The 19772-nt window shown below is 35.6% G+C and overlaps 2 protein-coding genes and 1 pseudogene across 2 annotated transcripts; 2 read left to right on the top strand and 1 right to left on the bottom strand.

Moving 5' to 3' along the window:
* Positions 1 to 5718: 5718 nt before the first annotated feature.
* On the top strand, positions 5719 to 7827 carry LOC110787161 (receptor-like protein 2). The gene has a single exon (XM_056834541.1). The coding sequence runs from the start codon at positions 5719 to 5721 to the stop codon at positions 7825 to 7827; it is 2109 nt and encodes a 702-aa protein (XP_056690519.1).
* Positions 7828 to 8768: 941 nt separating this feature from the next.
* Positions 8769 to 11012, top strand: LOC110787162 (receptor-like protein 2; annotated as a pseudogene).
* A 1974-nt stretch (positions 11013 to 12986) lies between these two features.
* LOC110787190 (uncharacterized) lies at positions 12987 to 17483 on the bottom strand. Its single transcript, XM_021991765.2, has 8 exons — positions 17082 to 17483; positions 16203 to 16267; positions 16014 to 16112; positions 15617 to 15664; positions 14952 to 15021; positions 14794 to 14865; positions 13741 to 13863; positions 12987 to 13391 (listed from the first exon to the last, which is right to left on the bottom strand). The coding sequence occupies exons 1-8, from the start codon at positions 17286 to 17288 to the stop codon at positions 13251 to 13253; spliced, it is 825 nt and encodes a 274-aa protein (XP_021847457.1). The 5' UTR covers positions 17289 to 17483; the 3' UTR covers positions 12987 to 13250.
* Between the last annotated feature and the right edge of the window lie 2289 nt (positions 17484 to 19772).

Here is a 19772-nt window from a genome sequence, read left to right as displayed (position 1 = left end):
GGACGTGATTAGAACTTATAAACCTCATAAAACGATATGTCAGCATGAAACTCATCAAATTTATTGGAATAATTCAAATATGGCCCATTAAATGAAAATAATCTCATGGATATCAACTATTTTGGTTGGTTAAAATGTTAGAGATGATATCATGAGATCAAATCTCATCTACGTTATCGTCTTATAGCTCTTTGTACACAAAAAATAAACGATTTTTTCATGATATACCCATGAGTTTTTGGCTCAATTCACCAAATTCCCTTCAAGTTCCGGTAATACATAAAATGCCCCTAAAACAAAACTTAATACCCAAGCTAGATACCCTTATTAATCACGCGATGTTAGTCCTCCGTTAACCATGCTCTAAATTCACCAAATACCCTTATTTTAATACTTATTTCTCCAAAATACCCATATTATGAAACTTAATTCACCGAATACCCATAAATTAAAAGTACCCATTTCGATGCTCAAGGGCTAGTAATTTGTGTTTGAAAAGTAGTCGTTGGCATTCGGAAGTGAAATAGTGAATGAGCAATAATTTCATATTCCATAAATCATCAATGTGTTTGCATAATTAAGCACAAAACCCCAGTTGGGAAGCTTTTCTGTTTTAGCTTTACTTGCAAAACATATGTGCACCAATTACATGTGTTGTTGTTTTCTACTTAATGCATAACAAAATCAAGTACCAACCACTAGGATTGTGCACCGGACCAAATCTGGCCCCATCCTGTATTTATACTATTACATCATTCAAGAACACAATGGTTCCAAAAACAACATTACATCTTAAAATCCCCAAAAAAATGACAAATGCAAACAAAAGAATACCAAGAACTCGTGGAAGAGATTCGTCGGAGACTTGGCGGTGAGTTCTGGAAAGCTGCAGTCGAAGCCTCGGAGGTGCGTCGCAAGTGCGTGATCGTGCGTCGTAAGTGCGTGATCGTTTTGGAGTCACATTGGCCTGATTTGGATCTTTTCACATTCAAATTTGTTGTTAATGATTTTTTTATCATAAAATAATTGTTATTAGACACGTTGATTGACGGGTCAGTTTGGGTCACTTCTTTGCGCCAATTTGGATTTTTATAATCCCTATTTGGATAAGTTTGGAGACTAGCTTGGAGCGTGACTCGAACCTCTGTTGTATTCTCTTTTGTATTTCGGTAAAATTTGATTTGATGTGTCTAAATTACAGTTTTGATACAAATGGTAAATTATTTCGAACCAAGTCGATATCCGATACTAAAATTTGGTGACTAGCGCCCTTAAGTTGCCATTGATTCTTTAATAGCGCTGAACTTTCATGGTGATTTTTTTATTCTGATGTTGTTGATGATTAATTATCTGATTAAAAATCATCTGATACTAAAATTTTGCTACTAGCGCTCTTAGATAATGTGCTAGACTCAAAAGGTGATTGATTTGGTGACTTGGAAGTTCAAATTACAAATGATACATGCATGGAGTTTAGGCTTTATTATCTTTCTTAATTTCAACCTTGCTACTAAAGCCAATACTATAGCCTATGCATTTATTTTGTTTTTGGGTATTCCCCCCCCCCCCCCCCCCCCCCCCGACCTCTTATTAATCAAACATAGTTTGTGGGTGGTTTCATTGGATTGGATTTATTTTATATTTTACTCCTATTTATAACATCTGATATGGTGGAATTTCCCAAGACTTTTCTTGCATTTGATGATTTCTGTATGATAGTTGACTAAATATAAATGCATATTGTTGTTTTGATTGGTTATCCTAACCCACAATAGGTAAGTTGTATATAACTAGACTTTGCAATATCAGCAGATATCGGGAAAGTAAAATTTACTGTTTTTTTCCTTATGTTTTGATAATTATTAGGATTTTTTTATTAGGTGTTGATAATTTAAGTATTATGGATTTTCTTTCTGTTTGGGGATGGGGGTGGGATATACAAGCTCAAGGTATTAGCTCGGTCTCCATTTCTCTAAACACTATTTTCTTAATTCATCCAAACTCGGATTGTGTGATTGTCATTAGTTTTAAACACTATTTGAGCGGATACAATGGTGGGGAATGAAATAATTCATCCAAACTAGGATCCAAAAGTGAAAGTGAGCAAAGAGTGGCCTCAGTTAATCCTTTAATTGACTGTTATTCTGGATTATTGTCAATATTTTGTAGCACAAACGGTAAAAGACCCATGGCTGGAGTATCCTTTTGTCTGAAGTTTGGGACCATTATTTCTATTCACTGTCATTATAAAGACTCACATGTTGTTTGAGTCTGAATTCATTCTAATTTGCGATTAATTGTATTGACACTCTGTTGAATATTATATATTTTGCAAACGTTATGGTCATCCCTAGATTTCTTGCAACATATGTGTATTTGATTTGGAATCAGCTCATGGTATATTTGTTGCGAATGAGAGATTAACAAAAGATACACCAGTTGAACTTGAAGATGGTCAGTCTCTGCAATTTGCAGCATCAACAAGAACTTATGTCTTGAGAAAGAATGAAGCAATTATTTTCCCTCGAACTCATGTGCCCACAAAGATCAATATGAGCAAGTTCATTTTACTAGGATTTTTTGTCTTTCTCTGTGTTGGAGTTTGCCGGTGGCAAATTAAAGGTTTGATTTACTCTTTGTGAATTGAGTTCCGGGGTTTGTATTTGTATTGTTTTCTTCTTTGATTTTCCAATAAAGGTTGTGAATGTTATCACCTTGATTTTGTCGAGTATGACGAATTCATGACTTGGAAGTTGGAAACTAGGAGAATTGGCCGAAGTTTCAAAATTTTGAAGGCATCTTTGTTGTTGAAGATATATGTTGTATCAAATTACCGAGTATATTTTAATGCTAAACTGCAAGTTCATTTTACCAAGAAGTCAATTTTTGTTGTATATGAACATTTTTTCTTACCTAATTTTTTATGTGATTAAATGTATACAAATTTTTATATAAGACAGTCTTACACAAAAGACCACCTTGTGGCATATCAATAAAATCAATTAGTTAAGCACTAGAGCTCATTAGTTAAGCATTGAAACCTATTAGTGAAACAAGCAAACTAATTAGTAAAACACTAGAACTAATTAGTAAAACACTAGAACTAATTAGTTAAACAATGGAACCAAATAGTTAAGCTATCAAAGTGGTCTTTCCGATAAGGCGGTCTTACACCAAATTCACCGTTAAATGTAATATAATACTAATACAATATTTAGCTTTTAAATACCGCACGCATTAAGTGCATATAAGACTAGTGGTATATATATATGTGAAAATATTAATCTAGAAAAATCTAGTAGTAAACTTTGTAGAAAAATCTAGTGTAGAATAATATTTAGAAATTACCTAAGAATAACAAGTTAAGTAGGTGTCTAGAAAAATCTAACTAGTGAATGAGGTAGGAAGTTCTAGAGAATGAAGAATATCAACATTGTACAACTATAAATAGATGCATGGTGTTTTATGATGATGAAATGCAATACAAGCTATTCTCTTATACAAAGTTACTCTTGCTCTCCTTACTAACACTAGTCTCATATGCATACGGTGCGTGCGAAATTAAAAAGCAAACAAAAAAGTAATTAAAGAAGAAGAGATTGATTTTGGATGCAAATAATTTTAAGCTGCCAATTATATTATTTCTAATATGTACATATAATTTATTATTAATATGGACATTTTAGACTATTCTATAGGACACACCAAAAGGTCATTTACGTTAATGATATGAAGAGTTCTCTTAGAGATCATCAACAAAATTAATAAATACCCACCAATTTTTCTGCACGTAAATCTCTAACAATATAATTCTCACTATTAATGATAATAATCTATCATTAACATATATACGAGTTCTAAGTTCTTGCTGTAAAAATTACGAGTTCGCATCCTTGGTGCAATAATGGAGAGTGGAAAATGGTTGAGAATGGTCGTGTGTAGTATGATCGTGGATTCTGGGCACCCTAACTCGCAAGATGCTTTCACTCAATTATACTCTTTACGCTTGATAATTTTTACTGTTGGCTTGGTTTTTTTTTTATAGAAAAAGAGTTATACAGTCGAAGCTGAACTTGTTCCCCATCAATATGTGAAGTATGAATTTTGGGTAGTGTATTTGATTCAACGAGTACGGAATATTGCAGAGACTCAGAGAGTGCTCTGTTGTGAATTGAGTATATATATGATTCTTTAATAAAGAATGAATTTAGACATGTCGACATGCGACAATAATTTCAAACAATTTCTTATCATTTAATACTTTTTCTTTATCTAGCAATAAATTTGTCTTTAAGTGTTACTTGACGCATGTTTTGGAATGTAAAAACTAGGAAAATAAGGGAAAGCAACCTGAGTAGAAGTAATGGTAAATGAAGACGGAGGGACATTATTACACCCTATATCTAAGCATGCCCAATTTTATTTATTTTTTTTAAAACAAAAAACCAAAAAAAATCCAACAAATTAAAACTAGCAGCCACAGTTTTTCAAGGGTTTTACTTATTCATGTTTCCATGTTTAAAACAACATGAAAAATTAACATGAACATATGACTTTTACAATACAAACTTTTGCTACAACCACTTTTGACCAAGTTCAAATAGTTATCTCTAAATTAAATATGTGCAATTCCGTAAATAAGAAAATCTCATGTAGTATAGAAAGAAAAAACAGGGGAGACCATCCGTCTCATCGTAGAAACAAAAAAAACAACCGGAAAGACATAATCAAGCTAATTAAAGTATCCAAACGCGGCATTGCCTATCGCTTGTGAATTTGTGATTTGGTACTAGAAAAGGGTAAAGAATTAGTTTGTTGTTTCAATGACTCACAGTGAAAAGGGTAAAGAGTGTTTTTTTCGTGGGAGAAGAAGGGAGGAGTATTTGCCAATTTGATAATACCGATGAAACTGATCAAAATCAACCAAAACTTTTGAAGAAAAATCGAACAAGATTTAGAGATAATATACAAAATGTAACCAATTATCAACTATAAAACTCTTACTGTAATTAACAATGAGGCATATAACTCATCTCAAAAGAAAAAAAAAAAAAAAATACACAGAAAAATGACCAAGTCTCTCTACAAACCACTAGTAATGAAATGAATTAATGATATTTCAATAATTAAAAACTTATGCGGATGTCAACTAACTTAATTTACGTTATTTAATTTGTGCTTCCAATAGCCGAGGACATCCTTCTTAAACTGTATGTATCTTCAAACACACAAGCAGCAAACATTAAAAATACATTAGCTTAGCTGAGAATAAGCATTCTCAGGCGAACTTAGGAGCTGCAAAGAGCGTAAATTAGCAGGCAATAATGCCGCAAAACTACGAAAAGAACGAAGTTGGAGACCCTCGGAAAAAAAATGCATACACACTATCATCAATAATAGTACTGTAACACACAGCAGGAACAGGTCTTTTGTTTATGAGGTAAGGTATTACAGAAACTCACAAATCCTTCATAGAAATAAATATTGTCAGGGTCAATAACAGCAGATTTCCCTACGTTTTTTAAGTCCCTTTCGTCAAAAATCAATGTTTTCAGTACTATTTTACCATCAAATTCGCGATACCTTGAGTCCTTGACCGATAAACCAAGTCCACCCTTTGACCCATGAACTAAGGAGCATATAATCTGAACTTCCATCTTTGAAACCTCACATGAAACCGAAAACAAAACCTCCATAATAATTATAGAACTTCAAACAATGCTGGTATCTCAAAGCAACAATCATCTTATCTTCATATTACTCTGGTATTCCTTCACCATATGTCATCAACAGGCAGAAGCTTGCAGTATGCAAGATCAACAATCACTTATCACCTTTTCTGAATCAATAACCTCTTCTCTGAATCCACTGAATTGGAGTTCATCATCTGATTGTTGCTTCTGGGAAGGAATTGGGTGTGATGATAACGACAGAGTCACGCGTTTGTGGATACCCAGTAGAGGATTAACAGGAAACATACCCTCTTCACTTGGAAACCTTACAAGTCTTACTCACCTTAACATCTCTCATAATTTACTTTCTGGGTTTCTCCCTACAGGAATTTTCAGTTCATTGAGTAGCCTTGAAATCATTGATATAAGCTCAAACCGTTTGAAAGGTAATCTATCAGCTTCTGTTGTTTCTTTGGGATCAAATTTGACGAACTTCAATGCCAGCAACAATGGTTTTACTGGTCATATTCCTTCATTCATATGTACCACTTCTCCTTTGCTTAAATCTCTCGACTTTTCCCGCAACATTTTTGATGGAGAAATTCCTGTTGGCTTAGGGAGATGCTCTAACCTTGAAGTTTTCCAAGCAGATTGCAATAATCTGTATGGATTACTTCCTGCTGATATTTACAGCTTGCGTTCACTGGTTGCAATATCAGTGGCTGCAAACGGTATAAGTGGAACTATAGCAGAAGACATACTTAACCTTACCAACCTCAGGATCATTGAGTTGAACGGGAATTTCTTTTCTGGAAAAATCCCTCAGAATATAGGGAAGCTCCCTAACTTGGAGCAATTGCATCTTCAGATAAATAATTTCAGTGGTTCGTTACCAGAATCCCTGATGAACTGTACAAAACTCGAAAAGCTTACTATACGAGGAAACAATCTACAAGGTAACATCTCTAGATTTGATTTCTCAAGACTTGTCAAGCTTCAAATACTTGACCTTGGTAACAATCACTTTACAGGAAATTTACCACAGAGCTTATTCTCATGTAAGTCATTAACTGCATTAGGTGTAGCCAGCAACAGGTTAAAAGGTGAAATTTCTCCCAATATAGCAGAGTTAAAATCACTTTCTTTCCTCTGTGTTTCTGGCAACAACTTCATCAACGTGTTAGATACACTCAGAATATTGGCAGGTTGTAAAAAACTTGAAACCTTAATCCTTTCAAATAACTTCTATGGTGAAACTTTACCTGCTGAAAGGAGTTTCATAGGACCAAGTGGATACAGCAATCTGCAAGTTCTTGCTCTTGGAGGATGCAACTTCAGTGGGCGATTTCCCGAATGGCTGTTTCATGTCAAGAGTTTAAGAGTTCTGGACCTGTCATATAACAAAATAACAGGCAGAATTCCAGATTGGTTTGGCACTTTACCAACCCTTTTCTACTTGGATTTGTCAATGAATCTTCTTTCAGGAGAATTTGTGGTGAAATATAACAATTTTCCAGCATTAATATCAGAAGGGTCACCTCACAGATTGAACCAAAGTTACCTCAAACTCCCAGTTTTTGTGGCAACCAACAACGCTCCAAGACAACAATACAACGAGCTTGCTGACCTGCCTCCAGCAATATACCTCAACGGAAACCACCTCAGTGGTAATATCCCAGTTGAGATAAGTCGATTACAGAATCTACAAAACCTTGATCTGAGTCAAAACAACTTCTCAGGCAACATCCCATCAGAACTTTGGAACCTCAGAAACCTGGAAGTTCTAGAACTTTCCAAGAACAATTTGAGCGGGAGAATTCCAGCTTCATTGCAAAGCTTAAATTTCTTAGCTAAGTTCAATGTTTCTTACAACAACCTTGAGGGACCAATACCAACAGGAGGTCAGTTTTCTTTCGCAGAATGTAGCTACGCGGGGAATCCAAGGCTATGTGGTGGAATCCTGATACATCATCCTTGTTCAGCTCAATCAGTTCCAGTAGCACGCCATCAGGATACACCCGATATGAACCACAAGAATTTTTTCAATTCTTTTCCTGAAGGATTGATAGTTGGTTTCTCCACAGTTTTTCCGTCTGTACTTGCAATTCAAGCATACCGCCATCGGAGGATACTTTTTTACACAAATGGGCAATGAATTGAGACACTCTTGCCTAGGAGTCTACAGCGTTTTTCTAAAAGAAAATCAGTCATTTATTTGAGATATTTAATCTGAGCCGTTGATTGTTTCTCACAGGAAGAAATAAATGTCCTAAATCAAGATTAGGATTTTAACATTATAATGATTGTATAGGAATAACCAAACTAGGGATTTATTACTCTGGATTATATGTAAGACTGTAAGCATTGTAAATGATTTGAAGTATTTGTTTGTGTTCCTGTCACCGTAGTTCTGTGATAAAGCCTTTTAAGTTTTTGTTGGTGTTCCTTCATTGTAATTCTGGGACACAGGAAGTTTCTTATCCTAGTTTCTTGGACTCCAGAACACTATGTGCAATCATTACATGCACCATATTACTTTTATCACCTATATAAACATAGTTCCAAATAAGGGGTCTTCCACTACATCACAGCACCAAAAAATGGGGAACATCAAAGTACCTTAAGTCTCACTAATCAAGCATTCTCAGGTGATCTAAAATATGCAAAGAGCAGATAGTCAATTAGTTATCAACATCCACAGAAATAACAAACTAATATCGGATTTCAACTGATCGAGTGCTAAAAATGCCTCAAAACTATCATCGCAAATTTCCAACACATAACATGAGAGAACCCTCATGTTTATGAAAGCACTCTCTCATAAAAAAAACTGCAAAGGTTCATTATTTAAAAAGGAATGTCATTATAATAGACTACAAAAGGTTTCTTAAGTTTTAAAGTCTCATTGAGTCCTTGTCAAAATCAGATGTTTATAGTAGTAATTTACTATAATGGCAAAGTAAACATCTTGACCAACAGACCAAGTCCTCCCTTGACCAAAAGTAAACGTTTAATTAGGTTCGCATAATATAAGCTTTTGTTTTAAAGGACTCTAATCAAATAATCAGACACAAGAATTACAAACAAAACTAACAGATGTGTAAAAGGTTTAATAAAGTGATAACAGTTCTCCAAGCTATGCAGATAAGAAACGTACCTGCATTGGCTCAGATCAACTCTTTCCATTTGTTCATATTACTTTTGTTATATTCCTCCACCTTCTCTTATCTTCAAGCTTGCAATCCAAATGATCAACAATCCCTTCTCGCCTTCTCTAATTCGCTTTCCTCTACATTGAGTCCTCTGAATTGGAGTTCTGACTCTGATTGTTGCTCCTCTTGGGAGGGAATTGGCTGTGATGATAATGGCAGGGTCACCATTTTGTGGCTACCATTGAGAGGATTAGAAGGAGGCATCTCCTCTTCGCTTGGAACCCTTACACGTCTTTCTAAGCTCAATCTATCCTGCAATCACCTTACAGGGTTTCTCCCAGATGGGCTTTTCAGCTTATTGAAAAGCCTTGAGATCTTTGATATAAGCTCAAATTTTCTGTATGGTAATCTGTCAGCATCTTTTACCTCAGATGGTAGTTTTGCTTCCACCATTCAGGTTATAGATGTTTCAAGCAATAAATTCCATGGAGGAATTGAACCATATTGGTTCTTCCAAGGTTCAAATTTGTCGAGTTTCAATGCCAGTAACAATGACTTTACCGGCCACATTCCTTCAGCTATTTGTGTCACTTGTCCTCTGCTTAGGACACTTGATTTCTCCGAAAACACTTTTAGCGGTCAGTTCACTGTTGGACTAGGGGGATGCTTGAAACTTAGAGTACTCCGAGCAGGTTTCAATTATCTCTCTGGAGTACTTCCTGGTGATATTTACAGGCTAAGCTCACTTATTGAGTTATCACTGCCTGTAAATAACATTGGTGGAACCATTGGAAAAAGAATTTCCAGGCTTGCAAACCTCAGGATCATCAACTTGTACTCAAACAATTTTGCTGGTACAGTTCCTCAGGAAATCGGGAAGCTATTAAAATTGGAGCAATTGCACCTTCACATTAACAATCTCAATGGTTCTATTCCAGCATCATTGATGAACTGCACAAATCTTGTAAAACTCATTCTTAGAGTGAATTTCCTGCAAGGTAACATCTCTATGCTTGATTTTTCTAGACTTATCCACCTCCAAGTACTTGACCTTGGTAACAACAAATTCACAGGAAATTTGCCAGAGAGCTTATTCTCGTGCAAATCACTAACTGCGGTTAGAGTAGCCACCAACAGCTTAACAGGACCAATTTCTCCCAATATAGTGGCATTAACATCTTTAACTTTCCTTTCTCTCTCTAACAATAGCTTCACCAATGTATCAAATGCAATCAAGATTTTTGCAGGTTGCAAGAGCCTTGTCACCCTCATCCTGTCAAAAAACTTCTATAATGAAGTTATACCAGGATAAAAGACTTTTATAGGCCAAGAAGGATTTGAAAACCTACAAGTTCTTTCCTTAAGAGGATGTAGCTTCAGGGGGGAAGTTCCAGAGTGGCTGGTTCATATTAACAGTCTAGAAGTTTTGGACTTGTCATTCAATCAAATTACAGGTAAAATTCCAGATTCGATTGGCAATCTGCCAAGCCTCTTCTACTTAGACTTGTCTATGAATCTTCTCAGAGGAGAATTTCCTCTGCAACTTTCAAGGCTTCCAGCATTGATTTCAGATAGGGTTGCTCAAAAAGTAAACCGAAGTTATCTTCAGCTCCCAGTCTTTGTTTCCCCTGACAGTGCTTCTAGCCACCAATACAACCAGCTCGCACACCTGCCTCCAGCAATATACCTCAAAGGTAACCACCTTCGTGGTTGTATTCCAGTTGAGATAAGTCAACTACAGAAGCTTCATGTGCTGGATCTCAGCAAGAACAGTTTCTCAGGCAGGATCTCGCCAAAATTTGCAAATCTCACAAATCTTGAAATGCTAGACCTTTCTCAGAATAATTTGACTGGTAAAATTCCAACGTCATTGCAAACGTTAAATTTCTTATCAAAGTTCAACGTTTCCTACAACAATCTCGAGGGAGCAATACCTACAGGAGGCCAGTTTGACACTTTCACAGAAAGTAGCTATATCAGTAATCCAGGGCTATGTGGTCGAGTTCTGCAGAGTTCTTGTTCAGCTCAACCAGTTCAAAGAGGAGGATATCAGGATACAGCTGATAAAAGCCAGAAGCACATTCTTCTTGAAGGATTTATAACTGGTTTTTCCATTATCTTTTCAGTTGTTCTTGCAATTCAAGCATACTATCACAGAAGAGTCCTCTTTTACAGCAAGAAGCGATGAAATGATGAATGAAGATACCCCTACTCAGTCATTCAGTCAGAATAATTAAGTGCAAAACCCCTTTTTTGTAATCAGTTCTATGTCAACATGCTCATAGGAATAACACTGACAGGCTATCAATTTCAAGAATGATCTCATTCTCATCTTCAATCAGGTTCAGAAGGACAACATCCCCATAAGCTAGGAAAAAAGATCTTCTCGGGTTTGATTTTTTTTTTTTTTTGTCGATATTCTTCCCAGTTGTACACTTGTACTTGCAACTCAATCATTTCGCTGTTTGGGCAGAATGAAAACTTTGTCGATGACAGAAAAGGGATTTAGTAAAGAAAGAAGATGAGCTTTCGGTTGATGGTTTCCTTAACCATACCTGTGGAGTTCCAATCTTCTTCATTTGTCTCTTCATATTACTGTTGAATACTATCACATATTCTTACCAGCAAGCTTGCAATCATATCAAACAAATTAGAGAGCACCACATCCATAATCACTCAATGCTAACATAACTTGACACTAACTCGCTTATTTTAGTATCTGAAAGTGTCAAGTTGCCATGTCTAATCAACATGGTCAACTTTTGCTGGATCTGAAAATCTCAAAATAGCCAACGAATACTCAACAGGTCAATATTTAGCAGCTATGCCTCAAAATTGATGCCTTTTCCCCGGAATCCATATTTCTATATTCTACTGACAGTCTGATACAGATGGCCAACCCATAGTCTTCATAGGATTTCACAGGTGAAAATTAGAACATAGCTTCTATTTTCACTTTAGCAGAAACTCGGAATCTGACCTTCTGAGAAACTGAAGAAAAGAACAGGAGAGAGAAAATGGAGCTGCTGATTTAGCACCCACATGGCCACCACATCAATGTCTTCTTCCAAGCTGCCAAAAACAAAAACAAGAAATGTCTTCTTCCTCCGTTCCTCGTCAATCACAAGAAACAAAACAAGATTATCCTCTGTATCATATAGCATTACGATTTACGAATAACATCAACCGTACATATCAAAACCTTCTTTCACTTAGCCAATTGCCATGCTCGTTGAGCTCCGGCCTTTCTCGTTTCAAAGCAGGTACGGTCTTCTCTTTATATTACTGTTTCATTCCTTCAAATCCTCTAGACCTGTCTCAGAATAATTTAAAGGGAGCAATTCCAACATCACTCAAAGTCCAAACCCTAAATTTCTTATCTAGATTCAATGTTTAGTACAACAACCAGGTCCTGGTTCAATACTAACAGGAGGACAGTTTTACACTTTCTCGGAGTTCAATCCAATGGGAACCCGAAGACAGCTTTTACTCAAGAAATAAGCACAGGTTTCTGCACTATATTTCTATCTAGGCTTGCAATTCAAGCAGTCATCACTCATCAGAAGACCCTTTGTCACAGATACAGAAGATAAATGGAGATAATGATGCTCGATTGCTCGTTGATTATTCTAGTTCTGCGAGATGAGTTTCAAATCCTCTTTTCTTGGTTAGATAGGATCTGCACTTCATTCCCAATACCTCATTCATCCAACCAAAATGTGATACAATAGTTGTCTGATGAGCTCTAACATCTTCAAAACCCACATCATTCAGAAAGATGGTCTTACACAGTATAGCCCCTCAAATAATTTTTTGAGTGTAAGCATTTGTTTTGATTGAACCCTATCCTCACAACTACACATTGCATAAAAACATACAGAATACAACTAATCAACCATATGATTAACAAGGCCATCAACCTGGCACAAAGCTTAATTCTGTTCTCTGGAAAAAAAAATACAAATTTATTCATCCGCTTGTGGGAGGGCGGGGGGGGGGGGGGGGGGGGGGGGGGACTATACAAAGCACTCAACAAATCTATTAAATAATCTTACACAAACCTAAAGCTAGATTTAGTCCTCATGTCAAAACCAATCCTTTCTTGAGCTACAAACCTACAGTGAGGCTTTCAGACATCGAGGGAGCAGGAGAAATCGGAATAGAGAGAACAATTTACTTTCTAAAAACAACTATGCTTAAACTTTTAACAGGGAATTAAATAAATAGGATAATATAGCCTGTATATGCTTGAAAACCACGAATCATGATAATTTATATCAATTGAAAGTTGAAACTCCAGACACAAGTTTCTTCCAATGTCTGCAAATTCTCAATCTCAATGTGGCTGAGTTCTTCTGCTGACCAAATTGCAAATCTAATTCCTCTAAAGAAAAGTTCAATTATGCTCCTAATCCTAACACTTCAGCTACAAATTCTGGTACCTGAGAACTTCCTGTGGATTCAACTCAAAAGTCTTGCAAATATCTATCATGACGCATTTGCTAAGGCCACCATTTGCATTTCCACGGCGAACAAGTTCTTCAAGTTGCTTTGATGGCTCAAAGACCTACCCAAATATGAAGAAACATTCTCAGTGGGTAATAACAAGTACTCCATACATTACAAGAATAAGGTTTTTCATTGGTCATTCACGCTACATAACAAAAAAAATATTATTTTATCTTATCATATCTAAAAGAGTTCTGATTAATCATTGAAGAACTTTTATTAGCTTCTCTGACGGTAAAAACCAACAATTCCTGGGCTTGATTTACAAATTGAACTTCGCGTTTATTTTTTCCTATACATTCCAGCATCAACATTTATGTGGCAGTGGTGACCGTTTATCAGCATTAAGCAGGCTATACCCAGTAGAAACTCAACTACAGACGAGAAAATAGAACTAGGTTCCTTACACAACGTAACCCGTTGACTTCTTGACTTCCATCATGGGATCTATTAGGACTTTCAGTTTCTTTCTTGCTACTGCACCGTCCATCTGAACCATCCGAGACAAGCTGAAGAAGCTTTTCACTGCCCTGTAAGAATTTGGCCAGCATTACTATTAAGAAACATACAGATGGTGCAGTGTAATATGAAATATATGAAAAACTTCTTGCTCCATCTCCAGGTGATTGCAGTTCGATATACCAATGGAAGGGTAGATCATGTTTCAACAACATCAACTGCTAATCATGTCTCTACAACACAAACTGCAAAGAGCTTTAGCTAGCCAAGGTAATCTATATGATTTTCTCCACATTTTGCACTCTAAGAAAAAACTAGTAGGTGGTAGTCAGTACACTTCACCTAGAGGCTAGATCCCCAGAAAATTTTGTGGACCAGAAACATTAATAACAGGTTGGTTGGCAGTCTGGCACACCGCACACCTAAATACCTAATAACTGCGAAGGTTAATGTGAGATCTAGAACTTTGTAATCTTAGAGTATCTTTCCAAAATTTTCAGTAATTTGACAGGCAAAGGTAATCTCTCTTCTTTAGTAAAATTTGATTAGTTGCTAGACATCTCTAGTTCCACCTCATACTTTTAAGAACTCCATAATGTATTGTCAGCATGGTATCTCTTATGAAGGTTCCACCAATAACATGGTATGCAGTAATCCTTATATCAAAAGACTAACTTAGATATAGCAGCATTTTTAATTTATAATGTTGTTTGAAACAGATATTGGAGCTGGGAAGCACAAACTGTACAGTTAGTACACCACTCTACCCAAATGTTGAGAAAACTTGAGTGATCAATGACCAACAACCATCAATTTGATCATTTATGAAAGTTAAAGTGATTTTAACAGATTATTGAAGAGGTTTTATTCTCAAAAGAATAAAACCACACGGAGATTTACAATAATTCAAAATTAGTCAGTGTCCAGTCACCAATAAAAATACGAAGCATAAAACATAACCAAACCTTGGTTAAATTAAATGCATTAAATTCAGTACACACCTGCCAGGCACGCCAGTGGGAGTATGTACGAAATAGCATCCAAAAGAATGGGATGTTGGGCAAAGGCAGAACCTAATCATCAAGTAACAGATCATATCACTATTGGCTACTTCAATAGGCCATGAAAGAAATGATTTTTCATTGGAGTAGGTTATTACCATGAAGACAGTGGTTACTGGAAGCAATGCTGCAGACGCATACAAATACTTTTTGTGAATTATTGATCCACTGGAAAAAAAAAACGAAATACCAATGTCTCATCAATAAATGCATTACTTCTCATTGGAAATATAGACTAGCTAGAAAAAAGAAGTGTGTACGCCAATAAGTGGACAAAGGCAGGCCAAGAAGGTGACCACCAGAGTCCACCACCACCCTAACAAAAATTACGGCATTGATTAGAATTCAGGATCATGCAGCCATACTCAAAGGCAGGAATTCCATGTTCGAGAACGATGAACCTCAAGAAGCAAATACTTAATAAAAGAATGTTTGTTGAGGACACCTGCTGATCACTTGTTTCAGCATTATTAAGCTGAACTAAGATACCATAAAAACTGGTGGCACTCACAAAAAGGTCCCACATCAAACAAAACCGTTAACCGCCTACTTATCGTCTCATATTTTAACTAGTTATGCACAAAGCATATTTTAGTTTCATTATATAAATGATGGCAACTTAAGCTTCTATTGCATTACATAACAACAAAAGGTCATTTGAATGCCTCATACCACTTTTTGAATCTACCAAAGCTCTACATCCTCTATGTAAATACTATATAAATACCAAAGGATCGGAAAAGATCGAGCCAAAATTCAATACCTCATGGCAATGTGCCGTAACCTTCGGCGTATGAGTCTAGCATTTACACTGCATATTCAGAAACAGACCATACGTCAGAAACTCAGAAATTTATAGAAGTATGATTCTGAAATTTTGGAAAATCCAAATAATCAAATACTGATACTCCTACAGGAAATAAGTTCAGTATTTCAATTGACTGGAGATGAGACTGAGAGCAATCTGATAAATTTCCAGACAGCTTGATGTCTAGTTTATGTTATTGATATTGAACAGTTGGTATATGAGCATTTTTTACTACAATAAACAGTCTTTTTTTCACCTGGTTAAGAACAGCACTGCATACATCTCATAACAGTCTAAGAAAAATGAGGGAAACCCAAACACAGATGTCTAAACATGAAAGCAAAGAGGGAACCTTGTTGGATATGTAACTTCAACTCCAGCAACTTCCTTAGATATAGATTTTAAGAAGAGCTCGGATGGCTTGACCCGAGAAAGCAACCACAACCCAACACTGCATACAAATTTAGGCTTAAAATAAGGAAAGTGGTAGGAAGTCCAGCTAACCACAGTAGGCAAAGAGAAAATTTACATCTAAGAGTACCCATGAATTTTGTTTTTGAAAGACCCTTGTGGTGCCTTCTCCAAACCCGACCAAGCTGTATTCATCTATAGAATAAAAATGAAAAAAATGTTAACTAATGGAGTTGATAAATTCCTACATAAAATATGGCACATACTTGGCAATACATATGATAACATATCAAACTGTTGGCACAATGTTGTGAAAAATGTTTCGATAATAGCACCCAAAATCGATCCATTTTATTGAACTTCTCAACATCCGAACAAGAGAAAACGAAACACTAGTTCTAATTATCAAACCAGTTCTTCTTGGCTGGTGTCTCTCCCATTGAACCTGGCATCCACCAAAATCTCAATGCTAGCTAAACAGAAATCATTTCTGGTTCAATATGAGCAAATAACTGCTTAGCAATTGCAACTGACAACGGGGGAGTCACGTCTAATCATTAGAACATATCATGAAAAATGGTTCACGTAATTGCTTCAGAAAACCGGATTATGACTATAACAGGAGATCGGGAAAACACGACAAATAATCCCTATCCAATTTGAAAATGACTAGCCAAATGACCAAATTTATCACCCAAAATAATCCAATTTCATACCTAATCGCCCAACAAGTAACCCACATTCAGAAATTACCAACATTTTTTTTTGACGGGAGAAATTACCAACATTACAACAGCAACGATAACAAACTTGCACCACCACATCATTACTATTTTACTACCAAATATCAAAATCCCTTTTCTGGGATTATAATGTCAGCAAACACCGATGAATCCGCGAACGCGAAAAACTCTTATACAACGGTTGCATCTTATACAAAAAAAACTCAATCACCCCAAATCATATCCACAAAAATGCATACGGCAAAAGAGGGAGGAGAAAGAAAGACCTTGTGGGAGACGAAATCGACGACGAGCTCGGCATTAGCAGTAACAGAAGGTTGAGAAGAGGAGGATAGAGACTTCCAGAGATCTCTAACAGTCGTAGGGGTAGTCGACAATGTCGACGAATCTCCTGCAATTAACGAATCCACTGATCTGCTGAAACACCAATTTCTCCCTTTTACTGGAAATACTACCAATCTTGCTCTCATCATTGTTGTTTAATTGATTATCAATTGATGTTTACAGAATTAGGAAGAAATTTGAGGTTGAGGGTTTAGTGAGGATCATAAACCCTAGAAAAACAAATTGATCGAATTTGGGAATTGATTTAGCCTTTTAGGTAAGTGAAAATAAAGAACGAACGACAAACAGAGAGAAAACGGCGGGATTTTGGAGAACGCGAAACCACCCGGAGCGAAATGGATAAAAACCAATAAAATACGGATGTTAAATAGATGGCGGGTGGATCTTCAAGGGTCGGGTCGGGTCGGATTCGGGTGGAGGTTCATCTAACCAGTCACCAGACCCATTTATCCACCCGTTAAAATTAGAATACATTATTTGTTACCATACATAATAAACAATAAATTATTTTTTACCACCTAAATAACTAAAAATTGTATTTTACACCAAAAAATAAAGAATTACTAATTCACATCCCTCCATTTTTTTTACATTTCCTCTGTGATTTTCTTTATCTCTTTCACCTTCCTCCTGTTATTGCTATGAATTTTGTCAATTTTTTGAATTAATGGGAGGAAAAATTATGTGAATTCATGGAAAATGAGGAAGTAAGAAAAGGAAGTTAAGTACATGAAATTGTAGAAGAAGAGAAAGTATTATAAATATTATCGTTATTATGTCCACCCACATGATAGTTTCATTATTTTTTTTCTTTTTTAGGTGGTAAAAAACAAGTTTTAGAATTATTATTTTTAGGTGGCAACATACAAATTTTATTTTTTAGGTGGTAAAAGAAAAATATCCTTACAATTATTAAAAAAAAGTTGCTACGATTACTTAATTACTAATAGAATATATAAATATATTTACATTGATATACTATCGTTATTGTCGGTTTATAGGCATCTAATTGTTACCTAATATTTCATAAATTAGATGTATCAAAATTATATTTCATTGTCCACTATTTTAACACATATTACTTTATATTAATATTATAAATAAATTTGATGGTACTTTTAATTACACATGTTAATCACCCAATCCACTCGATTCATCCACGGATGATGAATGGGTAGGATGTGGATAAAGGGAGGGTGATGGATGGGATGGAATTGAATCGTTGGATGATGTATGGACAATTGGCGGATGAAGCTGCACCTGATCCACCTCTAATCCATTGCCACCCCTACACATCCCCTTCCCCTCGCCTTGAACCCTTCACCCTTAATAAACAAATAATTTAAAATAAGGACATTTTAAATATGATAAGTTATTGTGATTAAAAGACTACGTGTATTTAATTCTCATATAATTTCATTTGGGTATAATCAACCAATTTATACAAATCAATGTCGTTAATTCGTATATCTTCTCCATGTTATGTTAAATCATGTTGATATTAGTGTGTGACTATGTGGTTACTAAATTTATACAATTTTCCTGTTGGTATGTAGCAGTATTCTTCTTTTTTTATTTGACCGAATAAAGGGAATTCGAATATGTGACTTATCGTGGTATGAATTAAGAGCGTCATTTGATAGGCTAAAGTGTACCACCTAATCAAAGATATACTTAAATCCACTAACTGAATAGCAAGGGAAGTCATGATCGAATCCACAGGGAAACAGTGTTCTTCCTATTACTAATTAACAGGTCTAGACTATCAATAACATATAACAAGGGTTGGTTTATATGATTAAACTACGACAATAATTAAATAAAAAAATATCAATATTAAAGGAATCTAGGGAAACGGTCCACCACAAATGCAGACTAGGATAGGACGACGGACAATAATAAACAATTAACAATCATAACTAGGAAACCATGCATCTCCCGAATCTTATGAATTTCTTAAGAAAAGCAACTAGCAGGCTCTCGTAATTTACTAGAAATAACTCCTATCTAATAGCCACAAATCATGAACATCATATTTATACTTATTGACGTATAATCTAAGATTCATCATACTCAATCAAAATAGTTCGGCCCAACATAATTGATGAATAATTAAAATAAGCTATAGAAATTATAAGTGAAGATCAAGAATTAAATCCAATCCAATTCCAATCACGCATTCATGGATCCCCAAAACCCTAGAAATTAAACTACTCACTCATATTAAAATTAAACAAAGCAAATGTGGTTTGAACGCATAACTGAATTTAAGAAAATTAAATAAGGATTAGAATAATACCGAATTGAAGAACAAAGGTTGAAACTTAAATTGAATTAACGAAAGTAATCTACAAAAGTCTAGTGCGAAAATAGGTACCAAAAACTACGAAACTTTTTAATGCTAGAAAACTAATATGGAATTAAAAGATCCTTTGACTAAAAAAACTAATTTTAATATATATAGGCCCCACCTGGAACATACGGAGGAAACCGACTAAAAAGGGAAGAGCATCGAAAATCGATCGGGTCCGAAAACTGGTCGGTTTTCAGCGCAATGAGCTGCAATAGACTTCTTCGTATTTAAAACCGGTGGCACCGAATTACAAAAACTG

This window comes from Spinacia oleracea, chromosome 1 (assembly GCF_020520425.1).
Source record: "Spinacia oleracea cultivar Varoflay chromosome 1, BTI_SOV_V1, whole genome shotgun sequence".
Lineage (NCBI taxonomy): Eukaryota > Viridiplantae > Streptophyta > Magnoliopsida > Caryophyllales > Amaranthaceae > Spinacia > Spinacia oleracea.
Note: the sequence above shows the minus strand (reverse complement) of the source record. Positions and strands in the feature narration are given on the sequence as shown.